Source organism: Ceratotherium simum, chromosome 1 (assembly GCF_057802395.1).
Source record: "Ceratotherium simum simum isolate JZ-2026a chromosome 1, ASM5780239v1, whole genome shotgun sequence".
Classification (NCBI taxonomy): domain Eukaryota; kingdom Metazoa; phylum Chordata; class Mammalia; order Perissodactyla; family Rhinocerotidae; genus Ceratotherium; species Ceratotherium simum.
The window spans coordinates 20315719-20336802 of NC_141900.1; the positions used below are offsets into that span (position 1 = coordinate 20315719).

A 21084-nucleotide genomic window follows, 5' to 3' on the forward strand; every position below is an offset into this window, starting at 1 on the left:
TTTCTGTGTAATGGTGCCCTCATGTGCCCAGGCATGTGGACTGAAGGGCTAATGCCCTGTGGCTGACGGGCTCTTGGGAGACGCTCCACCTCCAGATCTTGTTTTCTACCTTCAGGGTTTTGTTGTTGTTGTTTTTTGGTTTTTTTTTTTCATATCATGGAACTATAGTCCGTCAAGCTTTTGTCTCTGGCAGGTTCTGGTCATTTGATTTCTAGAATATTGGCTGCAGTATTTGATTTACTTTAGTTGTATAAACCTGCTAAATAGTTTTCAAATGTAGATATACATGTTCTAATCTGAATTGTTCATTTCATTGTCTATAAAACAAATTTGGTTCGATGACTATTTGGCATTTGTGAACTCCTCTTCATTTTCTTATCAGTCAGTGCTTTGGGATTGACTGTTTTTGAAGTGAATGGATAATTTTAGATAAATAAGAGCAATGGCTCCATATTGAACAACTACTGCTGTGCCTTTTAAGAGCCAATCATTTGAGTTGGATAAACTTTATTTATTTTATTTTTTTAAACTACTTTACTATTTTTTTAAAAATTTTATTTATTTTTTCCCCCAGAGCCCCAGTAGATAGTTGTATGTCATAGCTGCACATCCTTCTAGTTGCTGTATGTGGGACGCAGCCTCAGCATGGCCAGAGAAGCGGTGTGTCGGTGCGCACCCGGGATCAAACCCGGGCCGCCAGCGGAGCGCGCGCGCTTAACCGCTAAGCTGCGGCGCTGGCCCTGGATAAACTTTCTTTAGATCTCTGTGATTAAGAAGCTCTGATATTTAATAGTTGTTGAAGTTGGATAGCCATTAAAAGGCAATAATTATTTCATTTTACAGTTCAGATTACCTACATAAAGATATGTATCAGTTTTCCTCTAAACGGTCATTTTGTTTCATTTTGTTTTAGTGAGTACCGCTCCACAGCAAAAACCTGTAAGTACTTACACATATACTTCACCTTCATTGTCAAAAGTGGCCGTTCATTATTGAGCTTTTCAAATTGTAACATCAGTCTCTTTCTGCAACAGTTTGTCCTTTAAGGGTTTTTGGGGGGAATTGGTTGTACATTTTTTCATTTTTTTCCTCAGTCACAGACATTCTAATGCATGTTAATGTAAAAGACAAAAGACAGGCGTGTTGATAAATGCTGTGTCCTTGACTATATAAGACTTAACTGTTTTGGTAAGTTGAAGTGGTTTTTAGAGGTGGAATAGTTAGAGCCGTTCCACATTCGATCTCCATTTTCCTCGTGTACTTTCTGGAGTGCTGTTGGCCAAGCCTGGTGAAGTATGACGTGATAGAGAGTTTGAGCTGTGATTATTCCAAAAACACTTTACGTTATTCCTCATTGGTTTCCAATATACCTGTTTTTCTAAAGCTGTTGTTCTAATTTTTTCCTAGCCAGTAGTTAAATATGAAAGAATATTATCTATTTTGTGGTCCTGTCAAAACACTAAGTCCAGTCCAATGAAACAAGCTGGAATTAATTCCTTCCCCAGCAGACTTCAACCTGGCTTGTCTCCAGTAGAGGATAGATAGTTGATGGGTCACCTGCAAATTTTGAAATAGCTTTGTGAACTGAAAGCATTTGAAAAGAAATGTCCAGAAATTCCGAGTGCTGCCACCAGCCCTCAGTTTGGAATGGAAGTCCCCATACAAGAGGGTGTTGTGGTAATGACGTCACCCAGTCATTTCCCATAGTTCTGCGTGGCTGGAGCAGTTTGTTTTGATTATCGATTCTGTGAAAGACTGGAGGCTGTCATTGCCAGGACTTTCCAAGTCAGATGGCCAAGATTGGAGGCAGACTGAAACCGTGGCTTTTTCTTTTTTTCCTTTACTTCGTATGCTCATTTTTTACAGTTCATGCAGTCTTGGCTGTTGATAACAGCTCAGTGTGTGAGACCCAGACAGAGCTGTTAACCAACAAGGAAGGAAATACACCTGTTTTGGCAGCCATTTCTTTTTTGGCAGACAGTTGGGTAAGACAGTAAGGAGAGGGGACGTTGTTACCTTGTATACAGGCAGGAGCAAATAAGACTTGCTTGAGATGCTTCTTGTTTAAAGGCAAGAGTATCTCAGCCTATTTAGCTCTTTTTAGAGTTTAAATGAAAAAGACTCATTGGTTTTAAGCTATATCCCTCTGAGGGCAAGACCTAGTAGTAATCCTATTACTTGACTTTAGCATGGTTTCTTTTTGCTGGTTTTACTGTAGCCATAACTGTGAGGTAGATCTCACATCTGGGCATGTGATTTTAATTGAATATGACCTGAAAAAACAGAATTTGTTGGTATTTGCCATGCTGCCAGCACTGATACTATTGTGTAGTGCTTTAAAAAGAAGCAAACTGACCGGTGGTATTTTCTTAACATGTTGTAGATAGGAAAAATATCTAAAAACAAAAAGAAAAAACTGAAGAAGAAACAGAAAAGGCAGGCTGAGTTACTGGAAAAGCGCCTGCAGGAAATAGAAGAATTGGAGCGAGAAGCCGAAAGGAAAATAATAGAAGAAAACGTCACATCAGCTGTACCTTCCAATGAGCAAGATGATGAATACCGCCCAGAGGTGAAACTAAAAACAGCAGAGTTAGAGGAGGCAGCGGAGGGAGAGACTGCAAATGACAATGGTCAGTGAAGCCTGGAGGCAGGGCTGCCTTAGGGGTCCCGGAGCTTCCTTGTAGGTTCCCGCCAAGTCATCACAGAGGGTGACTTTGTGCTGCTGCTTCAGATATGAGGATGCTTCTCTCCAACTCCCTTTTCGGGAATATGGGGAACAGTCTGTTAGTTCATTTGTAACATGTATGCCAGAAATATGTTAATATTTCAAAATAGTTTTTTAAAAAGTGGAAAATGTTTGAGAAACACCATGTTTCTGTCATGCTAATAGTTGTCCTTTATTTTGTAATTTTACCTAACAGTAATGTACCCACAAATCTTTTCTGAAGATTGTAGAGCAGAGGGTAGAAATGGAAGTGCAACTCATAAATACAGTAGTTCCCCTTTATCCGCAGTTTCACTTTCTCCAGTTTCAGTTACCCACGGTTAACCATGGTCTGAAAATATTAAATGGAAAATTCCAGAAATAAACAATTCGTAAGTTTAAATTGTGGGCCATTTTGAGTAACACGAATGAAATCTCATGCCATCCTGCCCAGGACATGAATCATCCCTTTGTCCAGTGTGTCCACACTGTATACACTACCCGCCCATTAGTTACTTGATAGCCACCTTGGTTATCAGATCAACTGTCTTGGTATGGCAGCGCTTGTGTTCAGGTAACCCTTATTTTACTTAATAGTGGCTCCAAGCACAAGAGTAGTGATGCTGGCAATTCAAATATGCCAAAGAGAAGCTGTCAAGTGCTTTCTTTAAGTGAAAAGGTGAAAATTCTTGACTTAAGAAAAAAATCATATGCTGAGGTTGCTAAGATCTATGGTAACTTTTATTACAGTGTTTTGTTACAATTGTTCTATTTTAGTATTAGTTATTGTTATTACTCTTACTGTGCCTAATTTTTAAATTCAACTTTATCAAAGGTATGTATGTATAGGAAAAGACATAGTATATATAGAGTTCAGTACTCTCTGCTGTTTCAGGCATCCACTGGGGGTCTTGGAACGTATCTCCCACGGATAAGGGGGGACTGCTGTAGTCATTTTCCCCCAAAAGCTTTCTAGAGTAACGTTCTGGTAAGAGTAGGCCAATTATTTAATAAATGAAGGATAAGATTTAGAAAACCTGAAGATTTTACCCAAGAGCCAAATGGTGTTTGCTGTGTAGTACATGAATTAAGCACGTTCAAAAATGTCTCTTGTTGGAGGCAAATAAGTGCCTAGTGCCACCGTGTGAAGGAGAGTAACAGGGTCTGATTCTTAACCCGTCAACTTTTTAAGGTGAAGCTGAGGACCAGGAAGAGAAAGAAGACGCCGAGAAAGAGAACGTTGAGAAAGATGAAGATGATGTTGAACAGGAACTTGCGAACATAGACCCTACATGGATAGAATCACCGAAAACCAATGGCCATATTGAGAATGGCCCATTCTTACTGGAACAGCAGCTGGATGACGAAGACGATGATGAAGAAGATTGCCCAAATCCTGAGGAATATAACCTTGATGAGCCAAATGCAGAAAGTGATTATACATATAGCAGCTCCTATGAACAATTCAATGGTGAATTGCCAAATGGACGGCATAAAATGCCAGAGTCACAGTTTCCAGAGTTTTCTGCATCATTGTTCTCTGGGTCTTTAGAACCTGTGGCTTGTGGCTCTGCACTTTCCGAGGAATCCCCGCTGACCGAGCATGAGGAAAGCAGTCCATCCCATGACAGAAGCAGGACGGTTTCGGCCTCCAGCACTGGGGATTTGCCAAAAAGTAAGTGTCCCTCTCCATCAAATGTCTGCTTTCAGTGGCCCACGTGTCACACCCTTGATACATGCTGTGAAGGGAATTGACTGGAGGTAGTAAAGCCAGGCATACATGCATTAACAATTTTTATTTGGTTACTTTTGTACTCGTGAATAAGTAATATAATTTAAAATATATTCTGTGTGACTAGGCTTTCTCTTGCTCTCTGCATATCTGATCCCATTGCTGAGTTTTTCTCATTCTTTCTGTATTTGGTTAGTGACATCATACATTGGCAGAAACCTTCCAAGTCTAGCAACTTACTCCTGTAGCTTTCTAGAATATATATATAGTTTACTTTATAATTTGTACTTCCATCTGATAGTGTTATATTTAGTTTTTGGTTTTTGTTTTTGTTTCGTTTCTATTCAAGGAAAATTGTGCCTGCTCTTTATCCTATTTTGATAGTTGTTCCTGATTATAGGACTCTGCTGTTGAGATTTTAAAGGAAGTGGCGTGGATTTAAATGTGGTGATGACTTACATCAAACCCTTATTTTGAGAGCGAATGCCACATGGCATATCTCTGCCTGTGACACGCTCAGGGGCTTGAGTAAGCAAACACTGGGCATCACAGTTGGTTTCCATTCTGGCCCATAGTGCAAAAGCTTAGAAACCTCCTCTGCTCCCTCTACTGACAAGATGGTTTAACACATGGCCAATCAGTTGAGCCAGCCCTGCGAATAGCCTAAGAAACTCTGCAGCCCCTTTCATTCCAGCAGGTGGGAGACCTACAGGGCTGTCTTTGTTACTTATTGGCTATAACTAATCATCCTAAAGATGTGGTTTTTCCGCTTGGTAGATGTATTCCTCTCCTGTTTACCTTTACCCTGACCAGGGTCTGTTGGAAGGTGCTTATGAAATGCTTTCACATGGAATGTAGGCTCACCTAAGGAAACCTCACCTCTCTGGGTCTCCTTTACTTTCACACTACTGCCATGCTACTGGGACACTTTTGGTCACCATATGTGTGCATAGGGGGTTTCCCCACACCAGACAATTCTCTGACACCATTTAACTCAATTCTGATACTACCTGGAGATAGCGTCAGATCCCCCAGGTTAACGTTAAGATCCCCCACAAGACTGTCCCCCTTCTTGTAGGCCACCAGCTGTATTTCTGACTGATCAGCTATAAATTAGAGGTTCCCATGATCCCCTTCTCAAGTTCTATTAATTTGTTAGAGCAGCTCACAGAACTCAGGAAAGCAGTTTACTTGCTAGATTACTGGTTTATTGTAAAAGGATATAACCCAGGAGCAGCCAGATGGAGGAGATGCCTAGGGCCCAGTATGCGGAGGGGCGAGGCTTTCATGCTCTTTCTGGGCTTGCCACCCTCCCTGCAGTCTCTCACACGTTCCTTCATGTCATGGGCTCATGGATTCTTTTTTCTTTTAATTAACACATTGCATTATGTGTGATAATCATGTACAGCTTTTTTTTCCTTTGATATCAGAATTATCCCAAATCTGGTCCGTGTGGGCCTCTTTGGGTTGGCTCTTTTGTCCTTTTGACACAATCCCGTTCTTCTTCAGGTGCTTCCCTGCTTTCTAGAACCATGTGTCCCAGGGTGGCGCAGGCCATGTCTCCAAGTAGTTTTTGTTATTAATATTATTTTTTAAATGTTTTATAATGTACATAATATATAGGAACAGTAGTATGTGAAATTTATAAATATGCATATATTGGGGTGAGTTTCAAACATTTTTACTGATGGAGTAAGCCATGGAAAAGCTTAGCAGTTCCAAATGCAGCTCTTCCAGGTTATTTTCGAGACGTGCTCAAGGGCGTCGGTGTGAACGTGGCGTGGTCACTTGTGCTTCTGTGCCTTCGCTTGTGCTTTTCCTCCTGCTTGGGGTGTTTCCTCCTATTTACCCATTGTCCATCCTTTTTGGCAAACTTCTCTTCTTTTGTCAGGTAGCAGCTCAAATGCGAGTCCCCCTCTGTCCCCAGCAGGTCTCAGTGCTCTTTCCCCCCTTTTCCTACTGGTCATCTTTTCCTTAACTGTATGCTCATTGTCCGTTTCCGTTGTCTGTCTTCTCCCTGGGCTGTCAACCCTTTGAGAGTGCAGTGTGTATTTATCTTTGTGTCCTCAGCATCTGACTCAGGGTGAGACAGACGTTTATTGGATAATGAGCAAACAAATCAGTAATCTCTGTGTCTAGTCCTCTGCCCTGCCCTTTCTCCTTCCTTTTTCCATTCACAGTCGCGTTCTGTCCAGCACACGTTCCATCCCTAGCACCCTGTGTGTTGCATGAATATTGCATCGGGAAGAAACGGGAGGTCTGTTTCTCTCATTGCTCCCAGTCTCTTGCCAAGCAGGCCTTTACACTGTTGTTAATTCTAGGGACGCACCAGGGACAGGGTCTCCTCAGTCGTTTGTCTGGAGACACTCAGTTTTGGTTTCCAGCTTGGTCGTTTAGGAACCGTGGGCAGCCTCCTGCAGGAGCTGTTTTGTTTCCTGCCTGGAGGGGCTGTGGCCTAGAGGCAGGTGGTTGGCCACCTGGTGCTGCATGAACATGAGGCAAGAGAAGCAAGCTCTGTTCAGAGTTTGTGCGGATCCATCGTTAACAGCAGCGTGTATACGTTAGGCCATAGTAGAAGAAAAGGTCGGCCAGAGTGAGAAGATTGAAGAACTCACGTGCCAGGCTGAAGATGGTGAACTTTCCCTGAGTGATTTGGTAGCCGTTGAAGCCTAAGACAAGGAGGCAGGGTGCCTCTGGGTTATTAGCTGCTAGAGCCGTAGCGTGTGTCCTGGCTCATCACATCTGAAGGGCGAACCCTGCGGCAGGGTGTCTTGTTGGCTGTACCTGCAAGGCATATCGTGGGTCCTTCCACTGTCACCTGGTGGTGACCCGAGTCACTGTCAGTCCTTGCCTGGGCTGCTGTAGTGCAGGCTCCATTCTCCTCTCACCTCCACCCTTGCTCCCTAGTCTCTTCTCTGTAGAGCAGTCCAGAGAGCCGTATTTATTTTGTGTGAGGAAGATTAGCCCTGAGCTAACATCCGTGCTCCTCTTCCTCTACTTTATATGGGACGCCGCCACAGCGTGGCTTGACAAGCGGAACGTCGGTGTGCGCTCGGATCCGAACCCACAAACCCCGGGCCGCTGAAGCGGAGCGCACGCGCTTAACCGCTGCACCACTGGGCCGGCCCCCAGAGAGCTTTTTAAAGCTTGTCCCATCACTCCCCACCCCCCAGTGATCGCCAGTGTATTTGCATGTAGAAGCCACACTCTCTAAAGCCCTCAGGCTCCGCACAGTCCGTGCCCTGGCAGCTCTCTCCCTGGTCTCATCTCCCCTGTCTCTGTCCCCCTGCTCCTTCTTCACCCGCCAGGCTGGCTTCTTCTAAGGTTTCTCCAAAGAGCGAGCTTATTTCTGCCTCTTTGCACTTTGCGCTTGCCGTCTCTTCGGCCTAGAGCTTCTCCCGTCCACGCCTCCCTTCACTCAGGCCTCGCCTCAGACGGCGCCTTCTCCCTGAACACCCTCAGCATTACCCATCTCCTTTCTTTGCTTTGTTTTCTTCATAGCATATAGAGCTATGTGATGTGGTGTCTGAATCATTCATTTTATGTACTTTGTTGCCCATGTTACCAACAGGTACATGAGTTTCCTAATTTGGGGTGTGGTTGTGGGAACCCCATCTGTCCTGTTCATGCCGTTCCAGTGCCGAGATGCCGTCTGGCGCGTAGAAGGGACTCAGTAAATACTTGGTGAACGAATGGGTCGGGTTTGGGCATCAAATAACCTGGTTCTGCTGCTTCCCTGGGCCTGGTACTAAGCCTCCTGCATGTAGAGAGGGTCTTCATCCCTCCTTGTAAGGATGTTTTCAGCTCTGAAGAGTCATTGTGGGCCCAGCCCAGTGCCTTGCAGATAAGTGATGACGGCTGTGTCATTGCTGGAGGCCTTGCTGGCTACCGTCTTACTAGTTTCTAGGATAGCTTCACAGGGAATGAGTACAGCGTCACCCAGAGACTGGGTTATCAGAAATGATTTAAGGGACCAGCCCTTCCTGAACTGAAATCTTCCCACCTCTTTCTTGCCCGATTTTCATTCCCTCCTTGGTAGAAGCAGAGAGCAAGGAAGAGCTGTGGTAGGTCGGCACGATAATGACTCTGCGTCAGAGGAGGTGATCTGATGCCTGGGCGCAGCAAGTCTGAGTGTCCTGTGTTTAAATGGGCTTTTTCGAGTGTTGCAGGCAGGTGCGCTAGCACGGATAACTATCACACTGAGAAATGCAAGCAGATTCTCTTTTACGTCCTTTGTGTTCTTATACAATTAAATTGTTGAGATAAATTCCCAAGTATTGTTTGGAATGCGTTGTGAGCTGGGTGACTATTTACAAACCTGGAGGATAACAGCATGTCACCAAAGAGACTTTGTTTATTGATTATTAAATACAAAGAAACTGTATTGAAGATATGTGGTGATGTGTCTCTTAAAGTGTATTTCCTCTAGCCTAATTGAATTATGAAATGTCTTTAAAACAGCAACTGGGAATAGGTGAGAGGATTCCCCTCCTTCCACTTGAGTGCCCTCAGATGTCAGAACCTGGAGCTTCATCCTCTTCTCCGTCAGGCCTTTGGTCTGAGTTGTCTGGAGCGTGGAACCCATCCTTTGGCTTCCCCTCCTCTCTCTGCCAGTGGGCTTTGGCCCTCTCTATGGGCAGTTAGAAGCCTCAGCCTCAGAGGGTGGTCTGGCTGGTCGCAGGCAGAGTGGAGCCCCTGCATCTGGCTAGCGAGACGCTGCCGTAGCTTTCCTGTGTTTGGTCTTTTGGGGCATGGGGGGTGGTCCCTTCCTCTTCTTCCTTTCCTGAGAACTGAGCCTTAAAGAGTTAAGTCATTTGCCTGAGTCTTAAAACTTGTGAGTGTTTAAACTTAGATTTGGATCCAGTTCTGCAAACCACAAATTCCATTTTCAAGCCTGCTGACTCTGATTAAATGACGAGGGGTTCATCTAGCCTTTTCTAGTGCTGCCCATCTATCCGTTGGGTCGGCACTTTATGTTTCTCCTGGAACTCTGTTCTCAGCCCATTCCCCATTCAGTGTATCCATTTTGCCTCTTCATATGGGTCTCTGTGCTTTCTTCTCATCATTTCTGAGTCCCTGTGTTCCTTCTCCTCAGCTCATACCTAGCCTTTGGTGAGGCCCCCGGTGGATCAGCATCTTTATGAAGAGAGAGGTGGGCTTAGGGCTGGTAGCAAGAAGGGAATGCATGAGCCTGGCTGTGTGGGTTCATCCCCAAGCCCGACAAATAGGCCTTGAGGGAAAACGTTGGCCAGAGTTCTCTCCCCGTCCTCCGGCCCCTCCTGGGGAGTCTGTGGGTGCCCTAGATCCTGGGCACCTTCCTAGTCCCCACCTTACTGGTGGGAACATGGCCTGGCCCTGCTGCCTGTGGGGGGTGCTGGGGATCGGAGCCTCCCTGAGCACCGTGGCTTTGCAGCACAGTGTGCCCAAGAGGAGGTATGGTTCAAGTTAGCAGAACCCAGCTTTGAGTGAACAAAAGGGTGTTTACTGTTCAGCATTGAGCAGGCTTTTCGGTTTAGCCTGTAAATACCATTTCAGAATTACTTCTAAAATAAATAAAAGCCGTGGTTACATCTAATTTTTTCCAGAAATCTGAGCTTGTAGGTCAGTTTGAGGTTTGATGAAGATGCTGACCCACTTCTGGATTGTCTTTCTGGGCCTCACAAAGTTATTTTTCTTTGTCACTTGCCCCCTGGTTAACTGTGCTTGATACAGGCATGGTCTGGACGTGTCTGAGCAGCTCTTCTGGCCCCAGAAGCCCTGAGAAGCCTGGCCCTGTGCCTACTGTTGAGATTGTCTGAGGGTCGCCTGGGGTTGAGAGTGGCCCAAGTATTTGACAAGTTTGTGAGGGGCCTCAGAGGTTTGCCCTTATGACCCAGGCCATCTCAGGAGACTTCTGTTCTGAAGGGTTCCTTCTCCAAAGCTAAGCCAGAATTGATTAGTCCTGGCCTTTAATCTGTATTTGTTAGTCAACCTTCATCTAACTTGTGAGGTCTCTGTGCTCAGCCCAAGCAGAGGGAGAGGTAAGGGGTGTGGGTACCAGGAGAACTGTGTGTCACCTAGGAAGGGATTGGCCACCCAGGGCAGCGTTTCCTCTACCTTCATGTTCCACGTAATAATGCAGCAACGAGCTAGATGTGGTCCGTTAGGGAATGGGCTCTGATATAATGAAGAGCAGCTAGAAAGATGCAGAAGGGAGCAGAGTAGGGCTGACCTAGAGGCAACGGAATCAGGAATAAAAGGAGAAGGAGCAAGGCAGTGTCCTTGGGGTCTCAGGACAGCCCAGTTTGCTCTCTTCTGTGAAATATTTTGCAGAGATGGAGACCAAGAATTTTAAATTCTGTTGAGTTCAACTTACAGGATTCTAGGCCTAAATGATCACCCCATCACTCTTCTAGAGAAGGAGACTCTGTGCCTGCAAACTTGTGTGTACACATGCAGGCCACTTCCCCCGGTACTAACTGTCTTGCTGTTTGCCCACACCAGCCAAAACCCGGGCGGCCGACCTGCTGGTGAATCCCCTGGATCCAAGGAACGCAGATAAAATTAGAGTAAAAATTGCCGACCTAGGAAATGCTTGTTGGGTGGTAAGTGGAGCTTTCTTTCTATCACGTTTTGGTCATGATCATGTATGAGAAGACCTTCTTTTCTGGTGTCGGTGTTCCTCCGTAGTGATGCAGTCTGTTCTCTTACAGCATAAACACTTCACGGAGGACATCCAGACGCGTCAGTACAGGTCCATAGAGGTTTTGATAGGAGCGGGCTACAGCACCCCTGCTGACATCTGGAGCACGGCGTGCATGGTAAGCACGGCCTTCGCCCCTTTCATCTGCGTAAAGCTCATCCCGTTAAGCCTCATGATAGGGCCGTCTCCCCGGTGCATGTGGCCGCAGTTTCTCTGACTGTGGAGGTTGTCCACTGTGGGATGGCTGATGGGGAGGTTGTGCCTTGGGCATCTGAAGAATTGGAGGAATTCTTCTCAGGCGTGTTCTGGGCTTTGGTTTGGTCTTGTGAGAGGTGATCTCTTCTGAAAGCCCTCTGCAGCCCACAGCCCCGAGAATCAGACCCTCAGCTGTGCGGACAGAATGACTTCAGGTGACTCCTTTTGGTGACTGAAACCTGGCAGGTTGTACGCAACTTTACCCTTCACTCAGGCATTGGGGAAGGTTATCTGAGGCTGAAAGGTTGGAGCCCTTTGTGGTGTCTCTGACAGACCTTATCTGCTTACTGGAGAGGTAGGGCTTTCCCATCTACCAGTGTTTAATCTCTCTTCTTTATGAAGCAAAGTCTAGAGAATATTCTGCCTTACTGCTCAGTGCTGTCGCGTCACTTCTGAGACACCACAGCTGCATGTGTCCGTTTGACTGAGTCTGTTCCTGTAGAGAACACGGTGGTGGTTTTCCTCAGGGCCTCAGGATGCCTCCTCTTTCACCCACGTGTCATATCCGATTTTGCTGCCAATTTTCTGCATCACCAGTTTAAACTCTCCGCCTGGCCCCCACCAGTGCATCTTTCTCTCCCTTACTCCTTATCTGTGAATTGAAGAACATGAATCGTCCCTCACTCAGAAGCCGATTTCCGTTTCTCTTTCCTGGCCCTATTTCCTGGCCAGTTCAGTACCTTCCTCTTAATGGCTGTACTTTGTGGTCCCATTTTGGAAAAGGGGAGATGTGTGTATGTTGCTTAGGGTGGTATTTCTTATTTCTTATTTTTGCTTTTCTTCTTTTTTTTCCCCCCAAATTCTCCTCTGATATTTAAATGAAAGGTCATATGTTCTAAAGCTTGGCACTTGTCTTCTCAAAGTGCTGCAGAACAAATATGATTGTTATTCCAGGATTAATGTGACAGTCTTTTGAGTGTGCTGTGTTGTGTGTCTTCTGATGCTAAAGTAAAGGCACTGTTAACAGATAGTGCTAAAATGATGTGAAAAAATGGAGATGTTTTGTGCCTTTCAGGTTAGCACAATCTGGGGCAACAGTTATGGCCAAATACATATGAAACACTGTGGCTTTCTATTCCCACATTGCTCTGATGGATAGTGCCAGATAATTCTAAAAATTAAGTTTTTTAGGAAGTATCAAAACTAAGCCCTTGCCATGCTGGGTATGGAAAAGAATAGTTAAAAGAATTGGTGGGCATGTGATGGTTCCTTTGAGTTTCGAGACTGCTGTGTGGAGAGGAATTAGACTCACTCGCTGTGACCCAGTGGGCGGGGTGGGTAGAGGGCTGGCAGCAGTGGGAGGCAGAGGTGAAGTCGGTAGGAAGGGAGCACTTTCAGCAGTCAGAGCTGCAGGGGAGAACGTTCCGGTTCAGGATGTGAGGTCAAGCCTTACTGTCCCCAGCAACACGGAAGGGGCCGTGTCAGGGCTGCCCTGAATTAGACTCTGAGAACTCTTTTAACTCTGAAATCCTGTGCTTCTAATTTGGGGTGTTAAATTTTGGTGATATAACCAGAAAACTAGGACAAGATCACAGATGTAGTGGAATAATGGTGGAGTTGTCAGTGCAGTTTTGTACCAGGTTGTCTGACTTGCTCTCCGTTAGATAAGGACTTGTCCCTCCACACAGTCTCCTTGTCCTGCTGGCTTCTGCTGGTGCTGTGAATGGTGCCATAAACATCAGCAACAGGCTTCCCAGGAGAAGTGGCCACTCCTTTTCACACATACCCCCAAGAAATTAAGCATAAACTCCCTCAGTGCTTCCAGGGCTGCTTATGAGAGTTTTTTAAAAAAATCAGTTGTTACAAGGGTGGTTTTTCTGGAAGGGGCAATTCTTCATTCCTCCCTCACCCCCATTCCTGGAGGTCATGGGTGTGAGGTCCCTTTTGTTCTTCATGGAGAACCTGGGGAAGATGAGGCAGTGTTTCCCCATGTCTACCCATTTGTCAAAGTTTAAAAATATAACAGTATATTAAATTCATAATAACCAAGCTGTGATAAAGCTCCAGGTTGTCCTTGGTGGTAAAGCCCAGAGTCCTTTGAGTGTTATAAATGGCCAGCAGTCTCACAGCCACTCCAGTGGAGATGAGCGCTCCTGCTGGTGGCTGGCAGCCTGCTCACTGATGAGTGCCTTTGCTGTGATGGAGAGGAGAGCTTGTGCAGCTGGAGAAGGACAATGAGATGAGGCAGAGTCGCTGGGATGTGTCAGTTGTTGAATCTCTTCTCCTTCTCTTGAGCTTTGGAGCCCCTCAAGATGTGTGTATGATCTAAAAATTCTGTGCGGGCTGAGGCGTTGGTTCCTCTGCATTTGCGTGTCAGAGTCCCTGAGTAGGTATCTTTATGGACTCCATGGTGAGCCCCAGTCTCAGTGCCATAGAAACAAGAGAAGCCAACCTGACAAATTTCACCAAACTTCTTCAGCACTGGTCACATCACAGAATGAATAGGTGACCTTATTTATTCAGAATGGGGTACTTTGTTCAGGAAAGAGGTACCTGGTCTCCCCAGAACGGGAAAGCCCTCCGAGGGGATCAGGCCAAGTACAGAGGGAGAAATCCAAAGTTCCCAATTATTAAAAATAAATAATAATAATAAGTTATATTGAGAGTACCTTACTGAGTTGAAAGCAGTAATCTTTCATGGTGTCACAGCTGGCAGCATAAAAGCCAGGTGGTAGAGTACGGAGGCTGCTATTTTCATTGTCATGTGCGTTGCCCTGTGGTGCGTGTCCTATTTGTTAAGGAAGTCTCGTCCCTCTCCAGAGAACCAGGACCAGAAAACGTGACATCCGTCTTGCCCCTTCCTTTTTTTGTTTAAGCCATTTCATTGGTGGGCTTCTTCCACTTACATGTTACGTTGGGGATTAATGGGTGCTCAGCAAAATGGTCATCTTTCAGAGAGCACTGTTAGGCTGTAAGAAATAGATACAACCAAAATGTTTTTGAAAATTAATCAGGAGAGTGAGGACCCAAGGAAGGGTCAAAGAGCAGCTGGTGCTCTCCTTGGAACTTCATCACATGGCTTCTTGGGGTTCCATTAGGGTTCTCTCTCCATTAGGGTTTCACCTTTTTCTCTTGGCTTGTAAGGTATTAAATTGATGGTGTCCCAGGGGAAGAAGACTCCTCTGGCCAGTGAGTATGTAATCCAATTGTTCTATTTGGATTTGTGGCCAAATGTGAGGTTTCTTACCCTGATCTGGGATTGGCCCACTGTCTCCCTGTTTATTGGGTAGAGAGGAGAGGCCCCACGTGAGGACCTTCCTAGGCCCAGCACCATTCAGACGACCACCCTACTCTGTGCTGAGACTTGGCATGTCCAGGTCTTGCCCAGACCCAGGTCGCTTCAGGGCAGGGACCCTGAGTTCATGAACTAGTGCTCATTGCAGGGGTAGCTGGCAACAGTCTTATCCCACTTTCCTCTTTTCTTTTTAAAAGAAAAACCAAAAGGTGAAGAGGTGTGGTCCCGGGCTGAGTGCGCCTACTCTTGGTTGGTTAAAGACAGTACCAGGAGAGAGGCCCCAAGCCCCAGAAGCCCATTCTTCCTTTAAGGTGCCTCCCTGCACCCTGTGGTCATCAACAGAAGGAGAAGGTGGGTTGGTGCAGGGACGGCGCATCAGGCACAAGTGAGGAGGGCAGAGCCTCAAGAGGGTGGGGTAGTGCCGTCGTCACTGATCCACAGGCATCAATGAAGGGGGACTGGGCCCTGAGCACCTATCAGAACAGCAAGATCTAATACAGAGGAGAAGTTAGTATGGGAAAAACCAAAAATAGGATTTAGCTTATCCTTTTTTTAAAAATGTTAAAACATGGTATTTGATCAGCAGAGCAACGGTGCTTGCCGTCCTTATGTATTGTTACCAAATTAAACTCACGGTCCTGAGGTTTTTGTGAACAAGGGAAGAAGACCACCTGGCAAAAGTGGAAACAGATGGGCTCCCCACAGGCTGCCGAGCTGGGGGATGGACGTTGGAAACCTGGGGCACTGGCTCTTCCTGCCCTGCTTGGGGCTGCATGGCAGTCTATTCCTTCTGGCCCCGGGACCGAGCAGGAGGCGCTTCTAGGTTCCTTCGGTTGAGTCAGAAATGAGTGAAAGGATGATGAGATGCTGAAAGTAGTCCTCAGATACTAAGACATGAAGCTCTTTGCTTCAACAGAGCAGCCCGCCGGCTGTCCAGGGGCCGGGCTGGCCTGCGGGTGAGGACAGACTTGGAAGTCAGGCAGCCCTGGCCCTGGACCAGGTCCTCGTTGTGCCGTGTGGAGTGAGTGCAGGCTCTGCCGGGCCGGCCGTGGCTGCTTGCCCACGCGCCGACGTGGCTGTTTTGCTTCCTGCAAAATGAGGAGACGACGTAGCCCTTACATCTTGCAGTAGAAGAGATGTAAGAACATTTCTGAAGCTTCTTTGAGCTTTCCGGAAGGAAGGAAAAGTTTGGTGTTGAGCCATTTTAGGAGGCTCTGTGGCTTGATTCAGATCCTCATAAAATGTGGGTGTCCTGAACAAGGAGAGAAGGTTGCTGACTTGGGACCAGTCTCTGTGATGTGCTCAGCGTGTCGTCTGTTGTATCCTAGGCATTTGAGCTGGCAACGGGCGATTATTTGTTTGAACCGCATTCTGGGGAAGACTATTCCAGAGATGAAGGTGAGTATTGCTGCCTGCTGAATACCTCAGTCAGGGTCTCCTGAAAGTCGTGCACTTCTGGAGAGTATGGTGTTTTCATACCGAAATAAAGCTATGTTTTGGTTTTCAAACACCAAATTCAGACGCTTTTCCTTTGAGCTTGAAGCCCCCTTCAGTCGCAGTGAATGGGCAGAGCCCCTGGGACAGGTGGACCCGGAGAGCCCTTGGGCCTGAGCCCGCCTCTTGCTCCTCCTGCCTCCCGCAGGCCTGGTGCCCAGCCAGCCAGGAGAGGACAGACTGTACTGACTCCAAAGCCTGTCTCTGATCTTTTTGTCCACTGATCTGCTGCCCATTTCTCTGTCCCGTTTGGGCGCTGAGTTGAAACCCAGGAATTCTGGCTTGAATTCCACCTGTAAAGCTGACCATCTCCATGCTTATTTGCTTGCAATGCTGGGGTGGCCTGGGGTGGGCTGGCCTCAGTCACTGTTCATGCTCCAGATGGTGCCTGAGGCCTGCTAGCCCCAGAAGCCTCTGCATGGATGTGCTGCAGACATTGTTGATTTGGATCTATTTCTGATTTTTTACTAATTTCAATTTTTCCCCTCTTCTTTTATCCCCTCCTTCCCTTTGCCCCTCCCATTCCTGTGTCCTTTTTTTCTCTCCTCCATAGACCACATAGCCCACATCATAGAGCTGCTAGGCAGTATCCCAAGGCACTTTGCTCTATCTGGAAAATATTCTCGGGAATTCTTCAATCGCAGAGGTAGTACCTCTTCTTTTTGAAAAGCGCCACGATGCAGACAGAAATGGAATAGCAGCTGCTGATTGTAGCATTAATGGTTACAAAGGCATTGCTCCTAAATTCAGAAACACCCAGCAGAATTCCGATGCTGATTTAAAAGTTGAGAAGGAAGACCGCGTTTGGCCCTGTGCTGCGGTCGCCCTGTGCATCAGCTCCTCCTCAGTGCCTTCAGCAGCTGGGTGCCCTGAATCCGGCCGTCCGGGCAGAGCCTGTGCTTTCGGTCGTCCAGGTCGCGCTCTGTTTCTGTCTGCGCGGGCGGTGGCAGTGTCTGCATGCAGTGTACTGATTAAACTGTCGTGTGTTTCTGTTTTGCTGGCAATGTTTCCCAATGCAGATCACATAGCATTGATCATTGAACTGCTGGGGAAAGTCCCTCGAAAATACGCTATGTTGGGGAAATATTCCAAGGAGTTTTTCACCAGAAAAGGTAACGGTATTTCTGCAACACTAATTATCAGCATAATCTTCTCCCAAAAGGAGAAATTGTACATTCACGTTTGGGCACTGGAGAAAGATCTACACTTTTACAACTGGGGAATTCTGCTGAAGAAAGCGCTCAAGAAATAAACTTGAACCATCTGATATCTGTGGAATAAGAATTTTGTAACAGAACGACCTTCCTAAAGTCCTCTCCCACTCTAAGCACCAATCTGTGTATTCAAGGATTTATAAAAAGGAGTTTTTGATTTTTAGAAACCAGCTCGAGTTATCTATTTGCCTTTTATTCATAGTGCCAGAGTGTTTCTGCAGTGGAGCAGAGGAGGCCTAGCTGGACGTCCTCTTTGATCTGTCTGAGCTGTTCCTGCAGTGGGTGAAGGCCTGTGAAATCCCTGTGCCTCACTTGCTTGTAAATCACATCTGCTCTCCCATTGCGTTACCGTACATGGTATTGTAGGTTATTTGTTTAATACTGTGGTTCTTGTTGACCTTCCCTGGGCATGACCCTGAACACTGTTTCTTTGCCCTGTGTAGTAGTTAGTGATCAATTTTAAAAAACACCCCAGAACCCCAGGGAACTTACTTTGAAAGAACCCCTCCCCAATGCCATGTTCTTGTGTGTGAGCATAGTTGGTCCTCCTTATTCATGTTTTTCTAGTTTAGATTATTTTGGGGTTGCACCACTCTTTAATAAAGAACTTTTAAAGTTGGTGTGAGCAGGACATGGTGATTCTAGAAATTTCTGAAAGTCTCGTATACTGTCTCCCTTGCTTTAGCCATATGTGGAGAACCAATTTGACTTGTTATTTTCCTGTGAAATAAGGAATTCTTATAGAGTAATAATCCTTTATTATACACTTTGGTGATCTTCAGCTGACCAGTCCTTGTTTCCTCCTTGAAGTCACGTTTCCCTGTTCAATGCATGAGAGCCAAGAAGGGACCGTGCTGAAGATGGTTTCCTGCTCCGCTTACTCTGAGCACGCGGACCACAGCTCAGCTTTTCTGGGACCACCCAGTGGCCCACCTGTGAAATACATAACTAGATGCAGTTATGTTCTTACTACCTTCTGAAGTCTTATCATAGGGAAAAAAATTGTCAGGAAAACTCTTCTTCAGACAACGTGGATAAATTTTGGTTCTGAGAATCGAGTCTTCAAGTCTGGGTCCCGTGAGCAAGGAACCAAGTTCCCATCTCCACACAAAGACTCTCCCACAGGCCCCAGTAGCGTTATGGGCAGTGACATGGCTTTGCCATTGAACTGTGTTCAGTGACAGAGCTGGGATTTGAGCGTGCATAGGACTGGGCACATCGTGTCCTCTCTGAACCTCAGTCTCCACATCTGTCTATAGGGGCACTTCAGGGTGCATCGTTGTTATAAGAAGGTATGAGAGACAGCCTGTGCAGCATGTGGCACAGTAGGAGCTGAGACCATTCTTGCTAAAGCAGAGTTATAAACAGGAACTCTGTCAACACGATGAACTTCTAGACAGCAGTATTATTGAGAGAGTGGACTGAGTTTCCCTAGGAGACTTCCAGAAAATGTTATTTGAACATCCTTGAAACAAGGAAAAGATCTGGATTATTATAGCTTGGGATTCAGTGTGGCTTGGGGAATTGTGTTTATTTTAATCTATGCAGAAACCTTCTTCCACGTTTCGGAATGTTTTGGAGGCCTTGGCTGGTAGACGACTTGCAGTGAACACCTAGTCATAGCCTTCACCATTGTCAGACAGGGCTTAGTGGACAGGGTGGCCAACAGCTACCAGCCTGGTCTGCCGTGGAAATAGAGAACACCGTTGACCTGCCGATGCTCCAGAGGGGAAGTGGGGAGACCGGAGAGGGCGCTGGGCTGCAGCACCCGCTCCTCTAGCCAAGTAAAGAGTCTGCTCTCAGCCGATGAGCGGGTTCCGGCCCCAGGCTGTGGGAGCCTTATTTCCCACCACGGCCTAGGCCTGGTGAGGACCAACAGCCATTGATGGCACACAGGGATTTCCCTTTAATTGTGCTGCTGCTTACCTTTCCTCTGCAGCAAGGAGCTGTGTAGAATGACGAGGCTCTACATTTCTCCCTGTCCATTGTCTGTGGGTTGGGAACCACATACTATGCACAGCGGGGACAAAGAGGAAGGAGGAATAAAAGGAGGGGCCTTGCATGGTGAGAAAATGAAGTCAGGCGAGTTGTTTTAAGGCACCTCTCCAGGCAGCCTGCTGTTCAGTTTGCTCATGGAGGCAGCTGCTGCGAGGCTCTCTCAGGCCTGTTAGGCTTTGCCAATGGCCTGAGCTGCAGGCCACCGGGAACAGCACCTGCTGAATGCCGGCCCAGAACCAGCAGTGGGCCTGGAGCCCTCCCTCCCCCACCTGGAGGGACTCGTAGTGAACTGATGTTGGTGGTTGGTTCCAGCTCAGAGCTCCCTGTCCTGTGGCCCTTCATGCTGACAGACGGCTTTTGCATTGGGCTTCCCATCAGCACCCTTGCTCCTGGGGCAGCTCGTGGTCCGTGCCCTCCCCTGCCTGTGCCCATATGGGAGTGGAAAGTGCTGTACGGGGCCTTGCTGTTCCATCGGCACGTCATTATTGCCCACGTGCTTTGGGACTTGTGTGCGTGGTCATTCAGAGGAGCTTGTTTGAAGGTGACCTGCAGAGTTGAACGGCGTTTGGCGTCCTCAGTGGAGATGGACCAGAAACATCTGACTGTGTTACTGTGGTGACAAGTCCTTTTTCCCTTCCTTTGGATGTAAGGGAGAATTTATGACAAGGCAAGAAGTCCCCTAAAATGACTGGGAATTGGGACCACAGTTCTTTCCTGATTACTGTTTGTTTATAATAACTGTGAGATCAGAAGGGATTTAGGGTTTACTGAAGTCCCAGGAATAATAATATGATGAACGAGGGCCTGTCATGAAAATAGATTGCACATGTCCCGTAGGATGAGGAGAATGGTATGTTGCATGAGAGAGATGTTCTGGCTTGCCTCTCTAAGTAGTATGTGTGAATATACCTTTTGGAAATAATGGGGTCTTAAATGTATCCGTTTAATTTTCTTTCTAAAATACCTTTGTGCCAGAACTGCAAAGTGGAAACTACTACCAATTTGCCTCCGTCACATTGGAAAGTAGTCGGGATTGGGAGAGAGCCGACAGCAGGTTCTCCTGTTCTTCATCCTCCGGGGTGGGAAGCAGAGCTCACCCCAGCTGCAAAGCCAGGGAGGAATAGGGGGGTCTGTGTGCCAGGTTTACATATCACTTGCACCTAGGTGACATCTTCTTGCTTACATTTCAGGGTAAAATGATTGGTACTAGTTTCAATCATTTCTTGGCCAGGAATTTTAAAATTGAGCTGGATTTTTTTGGCAGGGCATGTAATTACTGTTCTCGCCTTATTAAGGTTTGATTTGTTGGTTATTCCTTTGAATGTGGACATTAACCACCAAAGATTATTAAGAAAAATCACCTTGGTCAGTGTGTCAGGATGTGGCCCAGTAGAAGTAAACACCTCTGTGGATTTTGTCCGTCTTGTCCTGCTATGATCTGAATGTTTTGTCCCCCCACAAAATTCATATGTTGAAATCCTAACCCCAAACGTGATGATATTAGGAGGTGGGGTCCTCATGAATGGGATTAGGGCTCTTATAAAAGAGGCCCCAGAGAGCTCCCTAGGCCCTTCCGCCATGTGAGGACCCAGTGAGCAGCGTGCGACCTGGAAGAGGGCCTCCGCTGACCACGCTGGTGCCCTGACCGCAGACTGCCAGCCTGAGAACTGGGAGAAACAAATTTGTTGTTTATAAGCTGCGCAGTGGGTGGTGTTTGTGACAGCAGCCGGAACGGACTGAGACACGTCCCCAGGAAGTGGGTGGTCCTCC

General features: G+C 46.7%; 1 protein-coding gene across 10 annotated transcripts in view; it reads left to right on the forward strand.

Annotated features, from left to right (window-relative positions):
- Positions 1 to 21084, forward strand: part of SRPK2 (SRSF protein kinase 2) — a 231943-nt gene that overhangs the window by 203127 nt on the left and 7732 nt on the right. For 4 of the 10 annotated variants that reach the window (XM_087440559.1, XM_087440507.1, XM_087440602.1 and 1 more), the window contains 8 exons: positions 914 to 939; positions 2384 to 2630; positions 3897 to 4379; positions 10920 to 11020; positions 11129 to 11236; positions 15937 to 16006; positions 16656 to 16748; positions 17122 to 17214. In XM_087440559.1, coding sequence (XP_087296685.1) covers positions 914 to 939; positions 2384 to 2630; positions 3897 to 4379; positions 10920 to 11020; positions 11129 to 11236; positions 15937 to 16006; positions 16656 to 16748; positions 17122 to 17214 — 1221 coding nt within the window. The remainder of the gene's footprint in view (positions 1 to 913; positions 940 to 2383; positions 2631 to 3896; positions 4380 to 10919; positions 11021 to 11128; positions 11237 to 15936; positions 16007 to 16655; positions 16749 to 17121; positions 17215 to 21084) is intronic. The other 6 variants (XM_087440748.1, XM_087440649.1, XM_087440843.1 and 3 more) reach the window with 3 other exon arrangements.